Source organism: Oryzias latipes, chromosome 8, assembly GCF_053564925.1.
Source record: "Oryzias latipes strain Hd-rR chromosome 8, Olatipes_Hd-rR_3.1".
In the NCBI taxonomy this organism is placed as follows: Eukaryota; Metazoa; Chordata; class Actinopteri; order Beloniformes; family Adrianichthyidae; genus Oryzias; species Oryzias latipes.
In genome coordinates, this window is record NC_136244.1 from 21,549,698 (window position 1) to 21,574,095 (window position 24,398).

The window sequence follows — 24,398 nt, forward strand, 5'->3', positions numbered from 1 at the left end:
GCCAAAAAAGCAAACAAAAAAACTGTTGCTTTCAAGGACATTTCTGCACAGCAGCAGTAGATAAAAATTTCCCTCTGAGTTGTGGGCGATACCATTGGCATGGAGCAGTAATATTCCATTTAACGATACTTGTATTGATTTAAAATGCTATCAAGATGATGTATATTTAATTATTTATGAACATCCTTCAGCGTCTGACTCTTGTTTTCCATTTGAACCTCTGGCCTCTAGTTGGCAGCACCGCCCATTGAGCCTCTTTGAGCAGCTCCACGCCGCACCAAAACAGCAAGATCTCGCAAGATTCAGCTTGTGTTAAATGCTAAATGTTAGGTCAGCCTCGCAGTTTTTTTTTTTATATGCATCCTCCATCATCAGAAAAATGCACCAAAAGCATGTTTAAAACAACAAAAACTTTTTTTTGTTATATGGTAGGTCTTTTACAATGTTCCAGGTTTTCTACATTTTCCATTCTCCCTTCTCAACCCCTTGATTTTCTCTTTGGTAACACAAATGCAAAGTCCTTTTCACTGTCCTTTAATTTCGACTTCCTTCGCCTTACTCTGTTTTGAACCCCTCCCCTTCCACCATTTGCCATCTCAAAACCATCTCAGTGGGTGCCAAGTAGTCACAGCAGTAGCTTGATCCTGGCATTTATGAAAGGAGCTCTTTGATAAGCCTCGGCCAGGAGCAGCACAAGGGAAGCAATCAGAGACACAAACTCAACTAGAGATGAGGCTGTGTTTATTTGTGTGTTTGGGATGTTGTTCGGTTTCTTTGACCTGCTAAACTTTCCTCTTGAAAAAAAGACCCCAAAAAAATATCAGTAAAAGATCTTTTTTTTCTCCCATCCTTTCATGTTTTGCAGTTGTCCCTTGTGCTTTTGTGGAACTCTTGGAAACACAGTTGTTGTGCCTCCCTGTCTCTTTGTAACCAGGGAGAACAACAAAGTGATTAAAAGCTTTTGAGGTGTGTCTGGATGTGGCTGATGTCGGAACACAGAGCTACTGAGGTTGTGGTTTTCAGAGCTTTCCCTGTCTTTGTATCTGCTCTCCGATTGTGTTTCAAAAGCTTTCTTTTTTTCTCTCAATCGCAAAAAAATATTGCCTGAGCTTTCTTTCAATGATATTACAGTTTCCCTTTTTACTTTTGACATCACAGTACCGGTATTTGTTTTATTGGTTGCTGACAGTATAGATGATTAGTTTTTACTCACTTTAATTCATTGGTGGTATTTTTCCCATCTAACAGTCTGAAATGATTACACTATGTCATCATAAGTTAGAGCAATTCTTTGAAATACTACATTTTTCAAGTGAAACTGGGCTATAACATCTGTTTAAGTCCCATTTTGAAAATTGATCTTTAGAGCTTTTTTATACCAAAACTAACAAATCTTCAGATGGAAAGCAACAAAAGTAAGAGAATAACCTAAAAATGACTGCGCTTTCTTTTATGCTACGTTCACACCAGGCTTGGAAAACGAGTTCAAGCTACCACTTCACTGCAAAAACAGGAGCCTTAGAAATGAGTCCAAAATTCTTAGCCCATTTGGAGATGTAATTTATTTAAGCATAAAACAAAAAAAGAAGAAAATCTGCCATTGGGGTAAGAAAATAGTCTTATACCAAGAATTCCTGTTTTAAGAAAAAAATTCTAGTCTCTAAAAAGGATTTCTCAAATTAAGATTTTTTTTTGTTGAAAAACATTTTTGATGAGATTAATTTTCTTGAAAGACACAAAATAAGACCTTTTATCTTGGATAAAAGGTTTTCTTTTACTTTATGATTCTGTTTTTGCAATGTTCCAATGAAAAGTTCAGTTCTTCTGTACAGTCAATAATTTATATGATGATTACTTAATAAAAAATCAAAATCAATAAACGGGTGCTGTTTTAGACTGTATTCATCTTTTATTATGCTTTTTTAGTTGATTTCTGGTCAGATTTCAACTGAGAAAACATCATAGTCTGCCTTGAAATGGATGCTAAAAGCATGTAAATATCCTCTTTTGTTGCTTAATGGGTGTCAAGTCTTGACCTATCCTCAAAGAGAAGATGCAGAAAGAAAAGAAACCTCCCACTAAAACCCATGCTTTGAAAGAATGCTAGATGTCAGGGCCACACAAAAACATTCACAGCACACAATTAATCAACCCAGCCTCCTGAAGAATGTGCTGCCATGTGCATTTTCATGAAACCATAATTGTCTGAAAAGCCCGTCTGGAGGCTGGTGTTGGTTCGAGGTCAACCAGATCACGGTCTTCCTGTGTGCTTAAAATTCAACTGAACATCTTTATTGGCCTAAAGTACAAGTAATTGTTGGGGACGGACAGGGAGGAGACACAAATGCAAGACAAACAGGAGGAAACATGATGAAGAGGAGCGTCAATAAGCTTTAAAAGACAATGCTACAGTGAGTAACCCAGAAAAACAGTGGGACTAGATACTGACAGAAACAAATCACTTGCAGGCAGGAACAATGACAGCAAAAGCTCATGATCAAAAATCTGGCAACAGAAACTAAAAATCTAACTGTATTTCAAGACCGAGGGGAAGCAAATACAAATGAGCAGCAGGTGAAGGCAATTAACTAACACCAGGTGTGCAACCGGGACAGGAAGTGAAAATACAGTAAATGTCAACCATGAGAAACCAAGCCAGAGAATAACCAAAATCAGGTGAGAGGCAAAAAAAAACGTACAATTACAGCTGTAATGGTGATAACATTAAAAACAAAATGCATAATTTCACTTGTGGAGCAGCATCTCTGATTGGAAGGTTGCAGGTTTGGTTCCCGCTTTGCCTGTTCATGTGTCAAAGTGTCCTTGGGGAAGACACTGAACCTAATATTGCTCCTGGGGGTTCAGTTGGCACCATGCATGGCAGCTCTGCCATCATCAGTGAGAGAATATGCGTGTGCAGGGATGAAGGGCACTTATGACCATACAGTACTTTAATTTAATCAAGGTAAAAACGTGCTATATGAGTACAGTCATCCCTCGTTTATCACAGGAGTTGCATTCTAAAACTAACCTGCTACAGGTGAAATACCCAAAGTGGGATTATAAATGTTTGAAAGCTGTTAAACCCCTCAATACATGCTTTTTACACTGCATACTGACATTAACCTTTTCAATCTTTTCTCCTTTGTTTCAACTCTCAAAGTTCAAACCTTTATAGAATGAAAACAAAGATTAGCTCACAAGTGAAGTATATGTAGTTTTGGTAAAGTGAATTAATTCTCTACAGCCAATCAAGACACAGAACACAGTGTGAAAAAAAGCAAAAAAGCAAAGTTGCTCTATAATAACCAGAAACAGTGAGACTGCAAAAGGTGTACCCCAACGTAGCTAGGGACCACTGTTTACACATTATTGACCATATTCTGGTCAGAAGCAAGCTCTTTGGATTTATAGAGTGACTTCATAGTGACGTTCTGAGCATTAAAGTCACAGCTGATACCTTCAGGCATAGACATAAATACATTCAATCTCTGACCACAACTTTAGGATTACGAAGGGAAGGAAGTCTGAAATGGAAAGTGGGATGACAAGAGTTTACCTCGCCCACATCAACAATGTTCTGAAGATGTACAATTGTGTAGGCAAAAGTAAAGTGAAAACTTTATTGTGTCAAATCATGGATCCTCAGAATGACCAAAACAAAATATACTTGCAGTAATGCATAAAATTGAGCTCTAACAAAATCAATACAACTGTATTAAAAATTCAACCCACAGGAGACTAACAATAAACAATTGATTTCAATGCATCGGTTATTGTTGAAGAGTCTGACTTTGTAACTTGACATTTGTAATTGGGGGTCTTTTGAGGACATGTAATATACTTGGTACTTCAGACAGAAGGTAGAGTCTTGTTCCACACAGTAAAACCTTCCAAATGAAATACATCTATAAGGTTAAAAACTAATATTCATACACGCCGGTCATGTTACAGGGATATGAAACACTGATTATTGTTAACTAACGTATTCGTATAACCTCCACATGCACAACAAACCATCACTTTTATGTGGAATCGGAACATAATTATCTGCAGACAAGGATGCTATTTATTCATTAGAGTGCAACAAACATGAGTCATAATAAATCATAAAACATGCCAGTGTATAACATTTCTATATTATAGCACCACATAAACCCATTTTAATTTTGCATCCACTTTGTATTAAATGTATTTTTGAGTGTGTGTGGGGAAAAAAAAACTATTCTTTTAATATTGTATTAATGTTGTTCTGTAAAAAAACTTTCTTTCATTTTGTCAGGCATCTTCCCTGACAGCTGATGATGTTAGATTTTTCATGGTAACATTAAAATAAACAAACACATTAAACCTGCTTTGTTTGGTTTGCGACTTATGGTTTGCCTCAAAGACAACCAGTGATCCAAACCTGATTCATCCTGGCCCGCGTCATGGATGTTCGGAGTCCTGTTTTGAGTGGCATTGAGTTTGGCATTTGTCACAGAAATTTACAATTAGCACATCAAACTATACAAATATTAAATGTACCTTTCTAAATTGTAGGTGGTGACAATTGGACAGCCAGTTTAGCCATTACTTATTTAATTGACCTCTTGTTTTTTACCATTTCACATTTATTATACGATTATACGTATGAAACCCATTGAGACGACTATTGTTGTAATATTGCTCTATATAAATCAAATTGAATTGAATTGACAATGCAGCACCAAACGTGGCAGCTAATGTAAAATGTAGGGTTTAAAGTAAATCATACATTTAGATGTGGGTAACACAAAGTATGTGTTGAGCTTTGGAAAAAGCACGATTGAAACTAAAATCTCGGAAAACATTGTAAGAAATTGCATGATCCATTACTTAAAAGTGTTTTCTAGTCAAATGAGGTTTTATGAAAAATGTTATAAGTTGTGTTAAAAATGGAAAATGAAAACATTTTGAAAAAAAGCTGTTTAAGATTGTATAATTAGCAACTTCAAAGACAATAATAACATGAGAAGACAACACAACACCTACTGGTAAAGATGCTTTAGTGCACTCTGGCAAAAATGTATTTGAAAGTTCCGGATCTTTGCTTTTACTCAATAAAATTAATCATAAATATTTGTCTCTTCCTGCTTTAAAAGCTATTTATAATTTTTTTTAAAGGTATCCCTCATAAAATCCTTCACTAAGCATTATTCTTCTCATGCAAAATAAGCCGACTCCAGCAATGAAGAGATCCTCCGCCCTGGCATTCCTCTTTATCTCCATTCATATCTCTACTGTTGCTATTGTAGTTTTCTCAGCTCTCTTTCATCCCCATCATTGGCTGTTTGTCCTTTTCATTGATCTTTGTGGTTCACAGAAACAGAGATTTGGGTCACAGTGATATGTCTGGCAGGTACAGCCAGCAGGTGTCAGGAGCAAACAAAGCCCCCCTGAACAAACCCCAAACCAATTTAAGGCCTGTGTGCCTTCTCACAGACAAACTTAATGATTTTATGAGAAGTAAAACAAATCAAGCAAATAGGCATCTAAGTCACACCTGTTGGGCCAGATATTTGAGTGTCCCAGGGATAAATTAGACAGCCACCCACTGATATCCACGCGTGTGTAAAGAAAGTTTACATGTGATAAAGAATTGGCAATACACCCATTTCAACCACTCAAATGGTGACAAATCTGTACATGTTAAACGCCAACCCAAATATGACTGAAAAATTTACAACACAATTGATCTATTGAAAAATCATTTCTAGTGGTCTTTTAAATATGATTATGCTGTTTTTAGCTGAAAATAACTGTTATTTTCTAGGACATAGCTTCTGCAAAGCAGCAGTAGTTCATTAGAAATTTGCCTTTGAGTTGTCGGTGGGACCATTGAAGTGGAACAAAGCCGCCCCCTTCCCATCACAGATAATTCAGCCATTTGTTTTCATGCTCTCCCACTAGCTTACAGTCCCTCATACCCTTAACCTAACATTACCGGCGAGCAATATTGGATGCCAGCTCAGGCAAAGAAAACAAAGACGGACATGGATCTAGTTGTCTACAGGTGGATGCATCAGGCTTGTGGCCCAGAGTATTTTTTTATGCAACAAATATGAACTTTTTCAAACTGTATTTGTTCATCAGCTTCTGATTCACAATGATTTGAATAGTGAAATACTCAGAAATGCACATTTGAGCTGAACTTTGTGTGTAAATGCCCTCCATCACAATGGAAATTCCACAGGATTATGTTAAAAATATCCAAAACACTAGTTTTATCTGAGTGGGTTTTTCAAGCAGCATCAAGAAAAAGCATAAACAAATCTTAAATCACAAAAGGAATCAGTCAGAAAAACTGGTGCTCATTTAATAAATTATTATTTTTTTGGCTAAAACAGGAACAATTAAATCTATGGCTTTTGCCAGTGAGACAGGGAGCATATTTGTTTGTTTGAAACGTTTATAGAATTATTTTTTATAAACCAGCACAAAACTTAAAAACTGGATTTAATGACTTAGAACAATATATTTTCAGGTCAATTTTCAGTCCATCAAAAATCTGTTTGTCAGTAGTTCTAGCGCTAAACAACACAATAAAGTTGGTTAAACTAAAACAACCATTTTTGATGGATGTTTGCAATCTGCTCACTTTGTGATTTGGCTTCTCACCCTACCACGTTTTACTCCAAGGGAGGAAAATGTCAACCAAATGACATCACTGCGCCATATAGATTTTTCTGTTTCTGTACAATCAACTGACTTCACTTGATAAAAAATTAAAGCATAAAATCAATGCACTAAAAAAGACACCAAAAGGAAATCATTGTAGCATGTTTCCATGACAGGAGGAGCGAGAGCAAAGACTAACAGCGTGGAAGTGTCAGTGTCCAACATAAGGAAAGACTGTCAGTCATGTCTTTTGGTTAGAAAACTGAATATTCAATTGTCTCAACAGTCAAACTGTTGATGTTTTGAGTTTGTTTTATTCAAAGAAATTTTTTTCTTTTAGTTTTTTGTGAAAAATATTTCAAGACGCAGCAGATTTAAAGTCCCACTCCAATCATCTTTTGATTTATTTTAAAAATTTTCCTGGTGGTCTTTTGAGTCTAATTATGCTGACCAGGGCTGAAGTTTGTGTTTAATATTTTTAAGCTTCCAGTTTCTGATAAACATTTTTATCAAATTAAAATGCTACTGCAAGAAATTTAGTTTAAAAAAAATCAGAAAACATAGATTTTTTTAAGTTCTTTTACAGATGATAAAGATTTCATGAAACAAGATTGTTGATTTGTAGAAGTTTTTTTCTGATTTGTAAATAATTCAATTAAAGCAACATTGCGGTTGTTTTTTTCATAGAACACCACTGAGAACTCAACCCAGTCTCAGATCATATTTCAGAGCAAACAACATTTATCATATTTTGTTTTTAAATAAATCTTGATTGCGCATTTTTTTTAACACAGGGGAACATTTTCTGTGCTCAAGTTTCTTAACAAATGCCTGCCTATATTTCTCCCTTGTTGTAGGAAATTCATATTCATGTCTTTTTTATAGGTTTCCACAAATCAGAAACAACTTTATTTGATTGAGTCTTCATTCTCTGTAAAATGTTTTCAGCTGGTTTAAACTTAAACTTTGTGAATTATGATAACAAACATGAATCCACCGTGTCTGCAACTTCATATGTGTGTGTGAACCTTCAAAAGTCAGTCGGCGCATATAGGCAAGCGAGGCAAGCGAGCAGCTTCTGGGACATTGAAATAACTGTCTCAATAAATCCATATCAATATCTGTTGATGTAGAGGAAACCCACCCCGATTTCCCATCATCCATCCGTTTACACTCTCTCCTGCTAGCTTAAAGCCCCTTACAACCCCAACCTTGCATTATTGCTTCAACAAAAATGGCGAGCAATATTGGAGCTACCCAGTCGTACAGTTTTGAGCCAGTGACCAGCTTGGATGACGAAAACGAAGATGTACATGGATCTAGTCGTCTACAAGTGGATGCATCAGAATGGAGCTGAGCAGGAAGTTTTTAGATTGTATATTGTCGCACCTGCAAGCTTTTTCTAGCTGCATTTTTTTTCATCTTCTCCAAATTCACAGTAATTTGAATAAAATACATGCTCAGAAATGCATTGCATTTTTTAGCTTAATTTTATGTGTCCTCAATCATCAGAAAAATGCCACAAGAAGACATTAAAAACATCAAAAATACCATTTTTATTGGATCTTTAAGTAATTTCTTCTCTCTCTGGACGTACATTCCTGAGACTTTAAAACCCACCTCCAGGAAAAGAAAAAAAAAAGACGATTGCTTTTCCACAGCTCTATCTTTATTTTTAGAGGCTACTGCTGATGAGAGAAAAGAGAGCGAGAGGGTGAGAACAAAACATGAGAATTGGGCAAAGGAGGGATAAGTCAGGGGAGAGGGATGGCAAGGTGTTTCCTCTGTCTTTGAGGAGACTGATCAGGAGAATTGCAGCATGATGAGAGTCCCTCCTCTGTATGAGGCGGTGAGGGAAAGGGGACGAAACCACACCAACCTCTTATTCGATCGGAGAGTATAAAGGGGAGGGGGGAGGCGGCTCCGCTGCTGTATAAAAAGCCAAGCCTGAAAACACGGCACCACAAACTCACCACACACACACACACAAACTCAGTGGCTGCTCTGTATCTCTTACACTCACCCACTCTCATTCTCTCTCTTTCCCTCCTTCTGACTCCATTCCTCTGGGCACTGCACACTTTTTGCTTCTTCTTGCATGTCATACTGTGTTTGTAACTACGGGCTGAGTGTCTCCCTGTGCACGCCTGGGCTTCCTTAAGTCTTTTTGAACGTGTGAGTGACTGCTTGCCTACTTAAGTGTGACTGAGTGGAGCAGTGAGCTGTTTCAAGTGTATGTGGGTCTCTGTCTCACCCTCACACACTTGCAGCTCTTTTTGTAACTTTTCTTGGGATCGCCGGGTCCCTTTCCAAGCTGAAAGGCTCCCCACACCAAGCAGTCACCATTTCTGCCCCCGGGAGACCCACGCTGGCAGCGCAGCCCCTTCCCCGACTCAGCATCGGGAGGAAGACTCTGGTGGCGGCTGCTGTCGGGGTTATGCTGGTCCTGGTGCTGGTGGTGCTCATTCCTGTGCTCGTCAGCTCCGTGGGAACAGATGCCAGCCACTATGAGATGTTGGGCACCTGTCGAATGGTGTGTGACCCTTACTTGAACAAGGGCACTCCAGCCAGCAGCACAAGCTCCACCGGTCTTCAGGCTGAGGCAGAGGCGTTGAGCGACAACAGCAACGTTCTTCCACCGTCCACCTTGCTTCAGGGTCCACAAGGAAAGCCGGGCAGGCCAGGAAAGCCTGGACCCCCGGGGCCGCCAGGAGAACCGGGGCCACCAGGACCAGCTGGGCCTCCAGGTGACAGAGGCGATCAAGGAAGGACTGGAATTTTGGGTCTAGGGGGCAACGGAGCTATCAGCACAGCCACTTACAGCACAATACCTCGGGTGGCCTTCTATGCAGGGCTTAAGAACCCCCATGAAGGCTACGAGATCCTTAAGTTTGATGACGTGGTCACCAACCTTGGCAACAATTATGATGGCATTTCGGGCAAGTTCATCTGCAGCATACCGGGTACATATTTCTTCATCTATCACGTGCTGATGAGAGGAGGAGATGGCACAAGTATGTGGGCAGATCTCTGCAAGAACGGTCAGGTCAGTACACACAAACTCTTTGACGTCTCTTTCATCAACCTTTAACTGTTTTCCCCTTCACACTTCATGACGCCATCCAGCTAAAAAATAAAGAAGTAGATGCTTTAGAACAGAATTTGTAATGAAACAGAGTGACCATGTGAGAAAGTTGCGTGCGCTCCAGAGCGCAGAGCGCTGCAGCTGTGGCAGACGCTGCGCCTGGAGATAAAGACGTGTTGAGTGGCTGCAAGCCGCCTCTGTCCCCGATTGATGCGCGCTGGCGGAGCGGGTTCAGTGCGTGTGCGCTCTGATCCAGGGAGGGCGCACAGACAGCGAAAAGTAGGAAAATATGTATGGCGCTCCATTTGTTTGACTTTCCTTATTTTTTGTTGTAAAGTATAATAAATTGGAAAGCAGATTTTCTATTTTGTGGATTGGAGTGGGAGTCCTGAGAAAGTGGTGCACGACTACACGGTCACAAGCGATTTAAAAATGTAAAAAAAAATTCTATTAAAAAACACTTATCTGAAGTAATTTTAAACCATAATAGGTAATTTTGTCTGAAGCAGTTTTTTAACCACCTATTTATTTTTATTATTAGATATGAATATTAAAACACCGTTAGGAGAAGCGGAGAGATTTTGCCTCAAATTCCAGACTTAACATCCATTCAAATTTGCCTAAACTTGCTGCCTTTATTCAGATATGTTTTAGCAATCAGCTCTGTGATTTATCCCTCTCTTTTTGTGATGCATAGTTTTTATGATCATTTTGCGCCTGGAGGTTCCGGTCTCAACGAGCGTGTTAGTGGTTCAAGCATATAAACATCCATCACCTATTCAGGGAAGATCCGAAAAGATTTTTGGGCTCTTGATAAATCCTTTTTTTGGTAATAGTTTCAAACCCAATTAATACAAAAAAAAAAGATTGACAGACTATTTTTACATGTTTAAAGTAGTATATTTTATTGTAATTATTTAATTCTGGCATATTGTGCCTAATATTTATAAAGTAATTCAAACTTTAATGGTCATTTCTCTACATGTCAATGAATATCAAGATGCTTTATGAGCAAGTTAAAGAAAAGTAAATAAATAAATAAATAAATAGATAAAAATAACAGTTTTGCTATCAGTAACACAAAGAGAATCTATGGATTTGATGATTTGTGACAAGAAACTAATGATAATAACATTTTATTACCCCCCCCCCCCCTAAAAGTTATAAATGAACTTGAACAAGTAAATATTTTCATAGTAAAGATGCCAAACAATATTTTTAGTGCAAACCAGCACTTTCTCCCAGCTTTCCAAAAGTTCAAATCCTTTTCCTTCCTTCACTCCAACAGAAGAAAGTTGGATGATTCACCTTCCGTTTATGATGCTCACTCAACGCTAATGTTTATGGGTGGTTGTAAAAGCATTGATATATATGGAAGGTGAAAAAGAACATATGTTCCCATAAAGCGCCTTATGTTCCAGCTTCATTGTGCTCTCCAGAGGAGGATGTGGAGGCACTTAAGTTAGACACGCGCAATGTTCATCTCCAGAGACCCATGTAATGTTTACAAAGTGGCAACAACTTCTTTGTCTTCTTGTGTCCTTTAAACAGATTTTGCATAAATGAGCAGTCTCCTTGTGGTGTTTATTAGCCTGTGTGCTTGTTTGATGGCAAAAGCTATACAGCATTAGTTTGTGTAAATGAATGTGGATGGTTATAGATGTTCACTCAGCTTGTGCCTCATCACTGATGAAGAGAGGGGAGTTAAACCAAATCTCCCGAATCCACACTTGTGCTTTACTCAGCTCATTAAAGCAGCAAAAAGCTACACTTTGAGTTGGGACGGTGGAGGCCAGGGAATTACAAACAATACTAGTGTTTTATCATCTTTTGGCCTCAGTGAAGTGCTGTGTTTGCAAAGCAGTATCACCCCCACCATGTGTTCCTCCCACTCCAGAGGTTCTTATTAGGTATGGATAACACCAGGATCTATACTTCTGCATCGTCCCCAGTCTCATCTCTCTTAGCAAAGGCTAAAACCAGATACTACAGTCCCTTTGAAACTTTTTAAAATACCAATAAAAGTGAATTTTCTAATAAACAAGCAAATAAAAGGTATATTTCCCATTTCACATCACTTTTTTTTTTTACCTTTTTATTTTATTTTTTTTAACTTCCTTTCTGTTTTTGCACCCAAAAGTATTCCTACACTTTATTATGAACTTCTTTAGGTACATTACAAGGGAAAATGAGATGAAATAAATTGAAAGTATTTAATTAGAAGCAGAGACAAGGCAAAAAAAAGGTAGTCGTTGTGCCATCTTGTCTATTTATTTGTAATTAAAAGCCTTGAACCAGTTCCAGGGTATGTTTTCTCTTCTCCGTTCCCTTCTTAATATTGTTATTAATCCGCAAAACCGTTTCAGAGTTAATTAAAAGCAATGACTTCAGCGTCAGTCTCTCAAGAGGACCATAGTGAATAATCACTCTGTCTCCTTCTTTAATAAGCTTCAACGTCCTTTGTGCACATGGCTCTTCCCCAGCAATTACCCCTGCAGTCTCCTCCTTACAAACACACACTTTCACACATGCTCAGACACATGCGTGCCCTGTTTGCCACCCCCCGACACCGTGCTTCAACCCACCCCTGAGTGCTGCCCTCCATCTCTCCTCTCTGTGCACCACTGATGCTCTTTTTCTGTCAAGTAAAAGGAAGTTTTCATCTTCATCATCTTTAAAAAAGAAGAAAGAATATAATTGAAACCTTATAGATTATATTTGCGAACGTACAGAGCTATCGGGGTTTTGATGGTCATATCAGGTACACTGCATCCCTATTAGAAAGTTTATTACTTTTTCTTAAAGTTTGGTTTTGAAGGAAGTTATTCTGCCATTTTGCTTCATTAAGTTTACGTTGTTTGTTTTTTGTCTAGACTAATCCTCCTGGGACACATGACGAGAGACTGTAGGCCGGTTATTTACTGCGTCAATGTATTTTTATTTATTTAATTTTGAAAGGTTGATGGTTAAAAAAAAAGATTTGTGTAAAATCACAAAGCTTATTGTTTCTGTCAAATCCTCATTGTTATCTCTGCTCAGAAAGATGATTCCAGGAGATCTCTAGCTTTGGTGCACATTAAAATGACAGTTTACACTGTTGCTGCATATCCAGGTGAAACCCACACTTTCTGTATAGCATCTGGTGACAATCCCAACATTAAACATGGGAGCTGAGCCATCTGGAAAATGTCTGCTCTGTTTTGATTACCGACATAAGATATTATAACAATAAATAGATTTAATTGAATTCAGGGTAACAAATGTTTGGGTTTTAAGATGAAATTACTCGTGATTGATTATTTCCTCACAGCAAACACAGGCTTGGTGGGTTTTAGCATTCTGGTAATGCGCAGACCTTCTACTCTTCATGGTGGTGAAACTTCAGCACTGAAAGGCCTTTGTGCGTTCGCCTGGTGTAACAAAGAGAGTCTGTCTGAAAAAGACAGGCAGGGTTTAAGAAAGCCACCCTCAGTGCCTCGGTCTCCTCGCCGGCAGTATCGATCCTCTTATGTGTGAGAGAAAACGTGTGTGTGCATGTCTCCGACAGAGCCGCTTCCCTCACAGTTCTGTATATCATGGCACTTCTTCTATAATCAGCCTGAGCAGTGGTGGAGGCGGACCTTTGGCCTTGATCTGCTGTGTAATTGGACGCTGGATTTGACACTTTGCCGAGTGGAACATTAGAGGCAGCCTAATTAGGTGCGAGAACTATTAAATGAAGATTGGCCCACGTTGTTAGGAAATACCACACAGATTGGAAATGTCAAGATGACATCGAGCTGCCATCTGCAAGCGCAGCGAAGAAAGTCTATCATTTAGTGGTAAAGCTTCACAACTTGTTTGAACACTGCCCACCACTTGTCGATTTTAATTCAATTACATTTGAAACACAGCGCTGCACATAGGAGTCTCTCCCTTGTTGAAAGTTTTTACAGCTAAGCAATGCAAACACATCGCTTGTTTGCACCATCATAAAATGCTGCTAATGTTCTGCATTCCTTTTATCAAGGGACTATAACATGGGTCCAAAGTAGAAAATGGACCATCTTCTATGAATGGCTGACTGAAACATGCAACTATGTTTACTCACAAGACTTCATTATAATGAGGGCCATTTGGGAGATGGACAAGTGCCTCTGGCCCTCTTTTGCAAACACGTCACTCTCTGCTTCTCCCCACGTCCCTGACATTTAGATGTCCCCTGAATTCAGGCTTCAACTGATACCCACAATTACCTCTTTACAGCAAAGCTGCGATTCACAGTCTGCTTTGTATCGGTGTGTTTAACACTCCCTACGACACTTAAGATAAAAGGTACGACTGGCTGGTAAGCTAGCAGGTTTTGGGACGCACTGGTCTGATAACTTTGGCACCAGACAGTAAATGAATGAAAAGGCAGCAATTGAAAGTGGATATTTTAGAGCAGGGGTCGGGAACCTATGGCTCGCGAGCCATATATGGCTCTTTTGATGGTCACATGTGGCTCGCAGACAAATCTTTAATTATACTTTTTTAATCATTAGTCCAGTCCTTCTCGGGCGCGAAAAAAAAAAAAAAAAAAAAAAAAAAAAAGAGGCGCGCAATAGTAGCGGTGCTTGGAGAGAAAAATCTGCGCCAGCGCTATCAGTTTACTATTATCTATAATTTCACAGAGTTTGTACCAACTGGAAACCTGTGAATTGCCGTGCCTAAAAGTGCGCGCTCCCGTCTCTGAGAAAGAGCGCGCAGTTGCGGGGACGGGATGTGTGAGGGAGAAAGCAGAGGGGGGGGGGGGGGGGGGGCTGAGGGGGTTGTGGGGACAGGCAGCAGGTGAATCGCGCAGGGATTGTAAAAACGTAAAACCCGCTGCCCGTCAGTCACTGCAGCGTGTGAGTGTATGTTTGGCTCCCCGTCTGCATGTGAGCAGTCTTTCTCACATCTATAGAACATTCAGACCTAAGATCACGTTAAAGTCTCAACGCCTGCGTGAAGCAGAAACTCACCACGGATCAACCAGACTAGACCATCAGCAAAACTACCACGAGAAATACTCATCATTTATCAGCAACAGCATAACCATGTTATTAAAAAGAATCCACAGACTTATTGTACTTTAAAAATGTTGAAATTACATCAAATGCACACATTCATTTGTATATTTAGTTTTAAACATATTGTCGCGGACTGAGTTGGATGGCTGTTGGGCCGCGTTATAAGTTCTGGAGTTCATTGACCGCATCAAGCAGAGATCTGATTGGCTCTCAGTTCTGTCGCTCAGCCTGTTGTTAGGTAGTTTGGACCAATGGGGTTCAGCTATGGGCCGAATAAGGGAAATGGGAGGGCTGGAGCGGGAGCAGGGGAATATAAAGTTGGGAGAAGCGCTCTCTCTCGTCTCGTGTCGACAGGAGAGATTAAGGAGTTGCTGAATTAATTTTACGGCGTTTGTTGTGGTCTACAGTAACCAGAATAAAGAACCTTAAAAGAGGTTAAGTCTCCGTGCCTCAGTGTGGGAAACTCTACATTATTGTATGGCTCTTTCGAAATTACATTTAAAAATATGTGGCGTTTATGGCTCTCTTGGCCAAAAAGGTTCCCGACCCCTGTTTTAGAGATTCCCCTTTGACAGCCCTGTTTGCGTACAAAGATCTTGTTTAATGACACATCATTACCTGTGAACATATTTTTCACATAGTGAATGAGTAAGATAAATGTGAGCATAAGTGGGAGAGTCAGTGTTTTTTTCTTCTTTTTCCCCCCAGATTTCTTAATGTCCCACTGCCATAGTCTTTTAATCTATTCCAAAAGCGTTCCCAGCGGTCTTTTAGTTCTGATTATGCAATTTTTAGCCGAAATCTAAAACTTGTTATCAGTGGCGGAGCTAGAAGATTTTAATTGGGTGGTGGGAGGGGGGCTAGAAGTCTTTGGAAGGGGAAACAGCAAAGTAGAAGGTCATTACAAATAAAAGAATAAAAAAAGATATTTCAAACTATTTTATTGTTTTTATTCATAAGAAAACAGTAGTTCTTTTAGCTGAGGTGCTGTTTCTATTGCTTAACCCTTGTGCTATCCTAGGCACTTTAACGTTGGGAGTTGGGTCATCTAGACCCACTAGACAGTGCTCTGAACCTTTTTTCTTCAATGATTTGTAATCTTCACTGGTGTCCATGGATTACATGAAATCTTTCCGCCTTTATCCACCTTTGTCATGGTAGGGAGAACACGTCAATGTAAGGGTGGGGTCCTGTAAGATAGCACAAAGGTTACAGAAGCTTGATGATTTCTTAACCTCGATACCTGAATGTGTCTCCAATTATGAAATTAATTTTTTTGGTATTCAAGTAAATGCTAAATAAAGTTAAGATAGTAAATTTGACAAAAGCACATAAAATAGAAATAATTGTAGGTTTGTTGCTAATTGGTAAACAAGCAGCATCTACCGTATGATTAAAAAAATTACCTGCTTCCATCTTACATTTATTTCTAGCATTTTCACTCAAATAAACCATAAACTTAAAAAAAAGCACAAACAAAAAGCAGAAAGTGTGCATTGCTTCAGTGTGGGCACAGATGAATGTTGATCTCCACTTTTGAGTCTGGCTCTTCATTGTGAAAATCTTCAGCATTGACGGTCATTTTCCATCCCTGGTCAGTGTCCCTCAGCGTCTGTGTGGACTTCCTGTGCAGGGATGACTTTGGCGGCACTTTAGCGGTTCTTCCTCCCAAACTGCTGTTCAACAAATAAGAGGAGCTGCTGGTTTCCCTCCGGCAGCTTCAGCACTAGTGGGTTGTGGTGTACATGACAGCAACAGTTACCTCACTGTTGCTGATTTCATCACCTAGTTTAGAAAAAAAAAATCAAATTAGAAAAAGAGCAGCATTTTCATCTATTCAATGTGTTTACACAGTTACATATATAAAGATAACAACCAGACTGGTTGAAACTCTGCAAAACATGATTTTGTAATCACCTGCTGCTCTAGGAGGGAATTCATCACAGAGGCACCTGTCCTCACTGTATTCAGGTGGAGCGCTGTGCCACGGTCACATGCTGCTTCCTTTGGAATGAAGCCTTTTTCATTTTTAGAACAGATCTAAAGAACAATAACAAACAGAAATCACATTTATCCCCCCCCCCCCCCCCCAATATTACAAAAAGGACTATAAAAACTCTGGAAGAGCAGTTTCTAAAGAAAAGTTGCTTGAGTGCTGAACGCTGTTTAGATAGCTGTGTTGTTTGTGGCCTGCAGTCGTACCAAATCTAAATCATCAAATATCTTTGAGAATATTCATCCTAAGTGCGCTGCTGCTGCTTCGTGGTAGTGAGACAAATAATTATAAGGTCTTTACATAATTTTTTTCTTTGCAAAACTTACCTTAGATTGGAACATTTTTGTAAAATTGTCGGTCAAAAAAAAGGCGTTCCAGCGCAAGATGGACTTTGGGCGGAATGGTGCGTCCTTAAAAAAGAGTCTTTGGTATGTACTAAAATAAATTGACCGGGAGTGGAGGAACACAGATGGTATTTTGGTGTATTTTGAGTGAAACTTGTTTGAGGCAAGAACACCTGTCGGTTTCAAGTTGTCTTTGTCAATGTTGACTCAAAGATTTGGATAGCAAAGCTTTTTGCTGTGGTGGCAACCCCCCCCCCCCCCCCCCCCCCTTGCCTCCCTGTAGCTCCGTCCCTGCCAGTGTTGTTTTCTAGGACACAGTTTCTGCAGAGCGGTAGGAGTTCACTAGAGATTTCCCTGTGAGTTGTGGGCAGAACTATTGGCACAGATAAGGCCGCCCCATTTCCCATCCATCCATCCATCTATCCATCTGTCTATCTATCTATGTCCCGCTAGCTTACATCTGCTTACAACCCCAGCCTAACATTATTGGTGCAGCAAAAATGGCGAGCAATATTGGAGCTATCCAGACGTCCAGTTTTGAGCCAGATGTCAGCTCAGACGAGGAAAACAAAGACATACATGGATCTATTGGATGCATCAGAATGGAGTGGAGCAGGGAGCTTGTGGGTCGCATATTGTAGCACTTACATCAGTCCTACGTGCTTTTTCCAACTGCATTTTTCGTCCGCTCCTGCTATACAATTAAGAGTTACTCAGAAGTGGAATTTTAGGACTAATTTTCTTTAGATATATGTCCCTTACCATGAGAAAAATGCCAAAGGAGCATGTTAAAAGCAATTTTCATTGGAGCAAATCAACAAAAAGTTTGGATTTTTCACCAGAAGTGTTTGTGAACACAAACACCAAGAAATAAATCGATTAACTAAACCCACACAGAGAACAGGAGTGAGGAGAAAGGCCAAATTGTATGTCAAAGAATTGATATTTTATCTGCTGAGTTTGTTAAATTGTTTACTCGATGTATAAAATAAGACCTTGGACTCCATTTTACTTCAGTTTCCCATCAAATTTAAAAATATTCGGAGGCTATTGCTGCAAAGTTGTGTTTGTGTAAAGTGAGCAGGTACAGAAAAGAACAGCTGGTGGAATTAATTCAAAAGACCTTTTTCTAGTCTTGTCTGACAGATGGCAAGTCTCCTGTTACCATTTCATTTCTCTTAACGCGTTTTCGCTTAGGATCTTCCGACAAATGAACCTGAACACATGCTGCTGTGTGTCGCTGAAATTCTCCAGGAACTCATCACAGTTTTCCGTTTTTGATCATTTCAAATGAATTTAAACCTCTTGTGTATGAGAGTGCACCAAAATCGCTTTGACAAGGCGGCCTGTCTTCGTGGGATTTTCTGCACGTGTGCATCTGGTTGTTGGAAAAGGCTAAATTCCGGCTCAAGGGTTGGGGAACTATCTAAGCTACCATTAAGCATGCGGTTCACGGCTGGAACGTTCAAACACAATTAGACAACAGAATGCTTTGATTTAAAAAAGAGCCAAAAGAGTAATTGATCTAAACAGGAGGGGGGGGCTCAACAACAAGTCAACAAATCCCGTTGAGAAGCCAGAAGACGTGTCCTTGTCAGTGAGACAAAGCTTTTTGGAAGCAAACTGCTCCTGCGAGACGTTTTAGACCCCTCTTGCAACTGACAAAGCCCATAAACTAAAGATTTCCATCAGAAGAATTTTACAATTTGTGCTGTGATCTAAAATTATTTTTTAAAAGATAGGAATAAGGATGACTGACAGTCTCTTGCGACGGGATTTTATCTTCGCCACCTAATCTTTACCTAAATTACTAATTTTTTTCATTAAGTCTTTACATGTATAAAAAATAAAAAGTAAAACATTTCAAATCAGGAAGATTTAGTGCAATGCTTGGGAGTGAAAGAGGCTGCAGGAGATAAAACAAAGGGATATTTAGAGGATAAGATCGATATCAGATCAACGTGAAAATGTTCCTTGAGTCCGATTACAGAGAAGCAGGAATAGATAATCTTTAAATGGATTGGTGTTGTTAAAGTGTTTTCATTAAACATGAGATATATAGGATGGAGAATGGTGTGTGCGGTGCCTCCAAGGAACAGATGGTTAATAGGCAGAGATGTTTGGAGCTTTAGAAGCACTTTGGGCATCCGTCAAAGAGTGTTCTGTGAATGTACAGCCTTGATGAACCTCCCATGTTTTTCGTAATCAAGACATTTACCCTTAACAACGGTTCCACAGTGCACAAGTTAGGCAAAGTTCTGAGAGTTTGCACTTTGTTGGCATGCATTATCTGTTAAGTCTAAGAGCAGCCTTGAATCTTCTGTCTTTACTCAGAGAATTATTCAATCAAAGCCATCGCATTGACGATATGACGGATGCGTACATGCACGAGCAGCCACAAGGAAGACAACATCGCTGACACCTCATTTACCATCGCTGGAGCAGGCGCCTCCGGCTTCACGCTTGTTTGTTCTGTCAAAGTTCCTCTACATATTCTGTCTCAAGGTCACGCACTGCCAGTTAGCTGTTTGTCCCGCTCATATCTGGCTACACATCTGCAATTCTCTGCATTTGAACCTCTGGCATGTATCCATAACAAGTTCAGTGTGTGCACGGGAGGAGAAAAATGCAAAGAACATAATAGCCTTGGTTTAGTTTCCACCATCATTTTTTAAATAAGAGATTATGCAAAGAAATGGAGACTGAAATTAAGATGATTGTCTAAAAAAAGGCTTTTAGTGAAAAATATAATCAAACAAAAGTGTTTGAGAAGAACAAGAAGGATTGGATGTTGGTTTCACTAAGGCTGTCCTTACCTAAAGAAAAATATCATTACTTTGCCCCTTTCCACAGCAAAATAAAACATTTGAAAAAGTGATAAAGCATCTAAAAATCCCAAATTCTACTTACACTTGACGATGTGACACATCACTGACATTGCCAGAGGTTCCTTGGTTCTGTGTGCCTACTTGCAAAGCAAATATTTTGATAAAGTTTCATTAAAATCCCAACTGACAAATCCTCTGGAGCCATCATCACCTGCTCTCGTGCAGCCGAAGGCACTAACCCTTTAATAAGATGGTGTTGACTTTGCACGCTCACGGCATATCACATCATATTAATTTCATCGGACGCTGGGATCGCAGAATCAGAGCAAGAGGCTTTGTTTGCACATTGATATGAGCTGTGCTAGATTTAATCATGTGAATAAACAATATAAAAAAACTACAATATTCTATATATCAACTCTGTATCTTAAACCCGTTGAATTTTCCTTCCACATTCACCTTTAAAGTGCTTCCAGATGTCACAGTGACATTTGAAATCATGCTTCAGGTCATGCTCTTGAAAAGTTTAAGGGAACCTTTTATGTGACAGGTTCTCCACCCCATCAGACTCATTTGTTGAGCAGAAAGTGCAAACTCAACAGTTAAAAAAAAAGTGTTAATATGCATCATATTTCTTCAACTAGTTCCTAAAGGACATTTTTAACAGCCAAATGATGACTAATTTGGTAATTTTGTCATCTCTGTTTCGGTCTTATCCTTACCAGCATTAAGGCCACGGGTGCTGCAAAATTTTTGTAAATGATACATCTGGGCTACAAGTAGATTAGACCATTGACTCTATAAGGGAGCTGGTTGAAGTGAGTGTGATGTCACCCATAAAAAAATGAAATAAAGTCAATTCTTTTGACTATTTTTTTGCAAAACGTATATCTGAAATTGTCGGCAAGCATAGATTGGTCTGAATCGGTCTATGTCAGCATTTCTATGAAAACTTCTCCTAGCCAATTAGAAGTCTGCTTGTTGGAAGCCACACCCCTGAGACTTCAAAGTAGGCTCGAAAGAATCGATCAAATGTTTTGAACCTTTGACGTGAGGTTTGAAACATTTGTTTTTGAGGCACCTGATTGGCCAGCTCATACATTCACATAAACCTTTGAACACCAGAGCCTTAGCTCTAGTGTTTACATTCTTTCAACTACAGTAACTCTTCAGCCATTTACTCAGAGCAATTCCATATGCAACCCTTTATAGTGAAGTTCTTCCGTAATCAATGTTCATTTAGCCGATTCTGTCACAGAGAACAGCGGCTTTGTGCCATTATGCAAGACTTTATGTGAATTAATGCCTTTCAGTGCACGTTCAATATGAAAGGCCGCTTTTCTGCGCATCAGAATCAGCTGATTCTCGTTGACTGCGTAAACGGTTGCGGTATATCAAAGAGCGTGTGTTATTTAGATGTCCCTGGTGACATCGCTGGTGATAAAGGGTTAAACAACTTGCACTACAGAAAAAAAAATGTGAAAAAAAATTAGGCTTAGCAAGAATGTTTACTGGATGCCAAATTGTCAAAAGACATTATCCTGACAAATATATTGACTGAGTATTTGATGTTTATTTCTCAATAGAAGTCTATGGAATTTTGGCTTCTGGGATCCAGTGGGGACTTGTTAATTGGAATTCGGGGGGGCTCGCTCAGTCCAGTTCTTATATATAATCAATGGGTCAGACTAGAAAATGACAATGAAGCCATTCTGCTTAATCTTATGAGCATCACATCGGTGGTAAAGCTCACATCTAACCACAATCCAAATGCAGCTATTTCAAGAATCTGTAATAACTCCTGTAAAAACGCAAAACAGTTTTTGAGCTCAAAGTTAGTCTTTTTTATCAGTACTTTTTGAGGAACTCAGATGTTAAAAGAGAGAAAATCAATCATCTTAATTTGGCCAAAAAACAACATCAATTTTTAACCATAACGTAACCACGCATCAAGTGCAGAAGTGTTTTCACAAATGGAAGCTAAAGCGTAGACTCAGCCAATCACGTAACGCAGCTGTTGTCTTTTTGACTATACCTGAGAAGAGCTTTTGCTCTGAGCACTCAGAGGAATTCCTGCACGGGGTTTGATGTATGGCTTCTTCCTTGAGTAATACTATTTCAGATTACAATTCTCAATGCAGCTGCACACCGTGCTGAGTGGGAATGGTTTTCCAAGGTACTCCAGAGCCTATGTGGTTATATTGATCATGGTGGCATGACAGTTTTTCATGCAATGCTGCCTAAGGGGCCTAAAAGTCATGTGACTCCAGTAGTGGTTCCTGCTGTTGACCATTGAGCTTCCCCCAGATTCCCCAAATCCCTTCAGTTTTATTGATTTTTAAGTTGGTGCTCTTAATTTAATTATATTATTTTATGTTCATGATTTTCTTATGAGACTAAACAAAAAAAAATTTATTAGATATAAGTCATACTATAAATAGTATTCTTGTAAGATTACAGTTAATAAACTAAACTAAATTTGATTTGATAATCTTTATCCCCTGTTCTTTAGTCTAAACAAGTGACAATGTTTACTACAAGAAATGTATCGGACAATATGCAGTTTTTAAAATTTATATTATTTGCCACTAAAATTTTGCAAATACTTTGCAAATAAATTCTGTTTCTCTTTTTTTTCTCCCTAAATTAACTATATTTATCTTTTGAAGTTTAAAGAGGACTCAACCTTGTCCGGATCTGCACCTGGGCCTAATTCAATAAAATGAAGCAGCTTTAAAAAAATATGTTGGCAAAAATTTCCAAAAGAAATGACCATCATTTAATATATTTTACCCCACATGAAATAAAAATAATCATACTGAAAAAAACAGTCCTTGTGCCTAAAGGACAACTTCAAGGATTTAAAAAAAAGTTCAGAAATCTTTACAGATCAGAGTCTCACAGTTGAAGAATATTCTGGCATCAAAGCATGTTTAATGCAGAGATAATGCACCAGCAAATGTAAGGCTGAGTGCAGCTTCAGAGGAAATTATTGATACAATTAGTAAAGAATGATATGAAAAATAACTTTTTTTAATTAATTCTACAAGAGTTTTAGGTCCTTAACCGCTTTAGATTTGCTATTTTAATGACATTTCTGCACAAACACTGCAGTTTACTGATTAAGCTAGAATAATTTTAAACCTCCAACACAGAAAAAGCGTTCTAGAAAAAGTTTGTCTCATGATCAAACAAAACTATTAAGCAATAATTACAGAAATATACAGTGGATTTGATCAAATATCTGCATCTCTGGCAGCAGCTCTTTTTACTTTCATGATCGTCTCTGTGGTGTGTTCTCTTTTGCAAAAAAGAATTAATTAAAAGGCGTTTTTATGATAAAGCTGTTCCAGCCAGTTAACACCCACTAAAGGCCCCCCCTGATTTAAAGCTTAAAGAACCATTTCCATAATGAGCCAGACACAAACTTCTAAAATGCATGTAAACTATCGATTCTGGTTCAACCTTACTGATCAAACTAAATAACTAATAGGCCTATTTGACCAGTGGCATCTTTCAAAAATGAACAATGCTTTTTCTTTCCACTTCTCTGGGGAAAATAATGATTTTTTACTTCGATTGTACTCAGTTCAGGTTGCAAATGATGTCACTGTAAGTAATGGTTCAGTAGCATATAGCTTCAGTGGACAATAAGCAGAGTCACTTTTAAACTTTTTTTTTTCTGTGTACAGTCTAGTTTAAAGGAGCAAAAGCATTTCTAGCTGATATTTCTATGATAAAAAATTTTTAATAGCACCAAACGTTGACCTACCTGCAAAGCTGCAACATACTGGAAAAACGTTTGTAGCAGAAATGCCTTAAAATATCACTGCACATTCCCACAAAAAAGCAACTAGTAGAATTCAGCAGGGCAAACGTGTACCTAGAGTACTTATACTGAGTTTTATGAAAGTACTTCTTCTGTGTTGCTTGTTGAAAGTACCCATTTGGAGAAAACAAGCAGTAAAAATGAAGTGGTTATTTATCCATGAACCATTTGCACTCAATTGCCACTGACAGAGTATGACAAATAGAAATTAGTTGAGACTAATGATGCTTTACTGGGGCTGTGCCGCTGTCAAATCTACTTTCTGCTTCTTTCAGCACCTCATTTGCTTTTAGTCGGAGATGTCATGGATTTTCAGCTATAAATGCAAACTTTCCTGAAGAATTATCCATAGAATACAAAAAAAACTGGAACTCCTTAAACTTTGTTGAAAGAGCATGCCTTCATGCATCGCTGCATATTTCAGAAAAAAAACCTTTGTTGTTTTAGAACATCTTTGAGTTTCTTCTTCAGCTCTGTTCTTCAAAATGATCAACTTTTTATATTTTCCTACAAAAATGAGAAAAACAATGACACGGCATTGAAATGTCATTTCCAGATAGCATTTGTAGCAGCTGTCATTTCTGCAATATGTCATCTTTGTTCATTTAAAAAGCTGGTGTTTTTTCCACCAAAGAGAGACATCTTGT

At 38.7% G+C, this 24,398-nt stretch overlaps 2 protein-coding genes across 3 annotated transcripts in view; one reads left to right on the plus strand and one right to left on the minus strand.

The window, feature by feature from the left end:
• The window catches only part of LOC105354599 (uncharacterized), a 139,463-nt gene that overhangs the window by 38,158 nt on the left and 76,907 nt on the right, over positions 1-24,398 (minus strand). The window lies entirely within an intron of this gene.
• c1ql1l2 (complement component 1, q subcomponent-like 1-like 2) overlaps positions 8,488-24,398 on the plus strand; it is a 28,863-nt gene continuing 12,952 nt past the window's right edge. Inside the window, exon 1 of the mRNA XM_023957430.2 lies at positions 8,488-9,685. Within this exon, the coding sequence (XP_023813198.1) occupies positions 9,077-9,685 (609 nt within the window). The 5' untranslated portion in view covers positions 8,488-9,076. The remainder of the gene's footprint in view (positions 9,686-24,398) is intronic.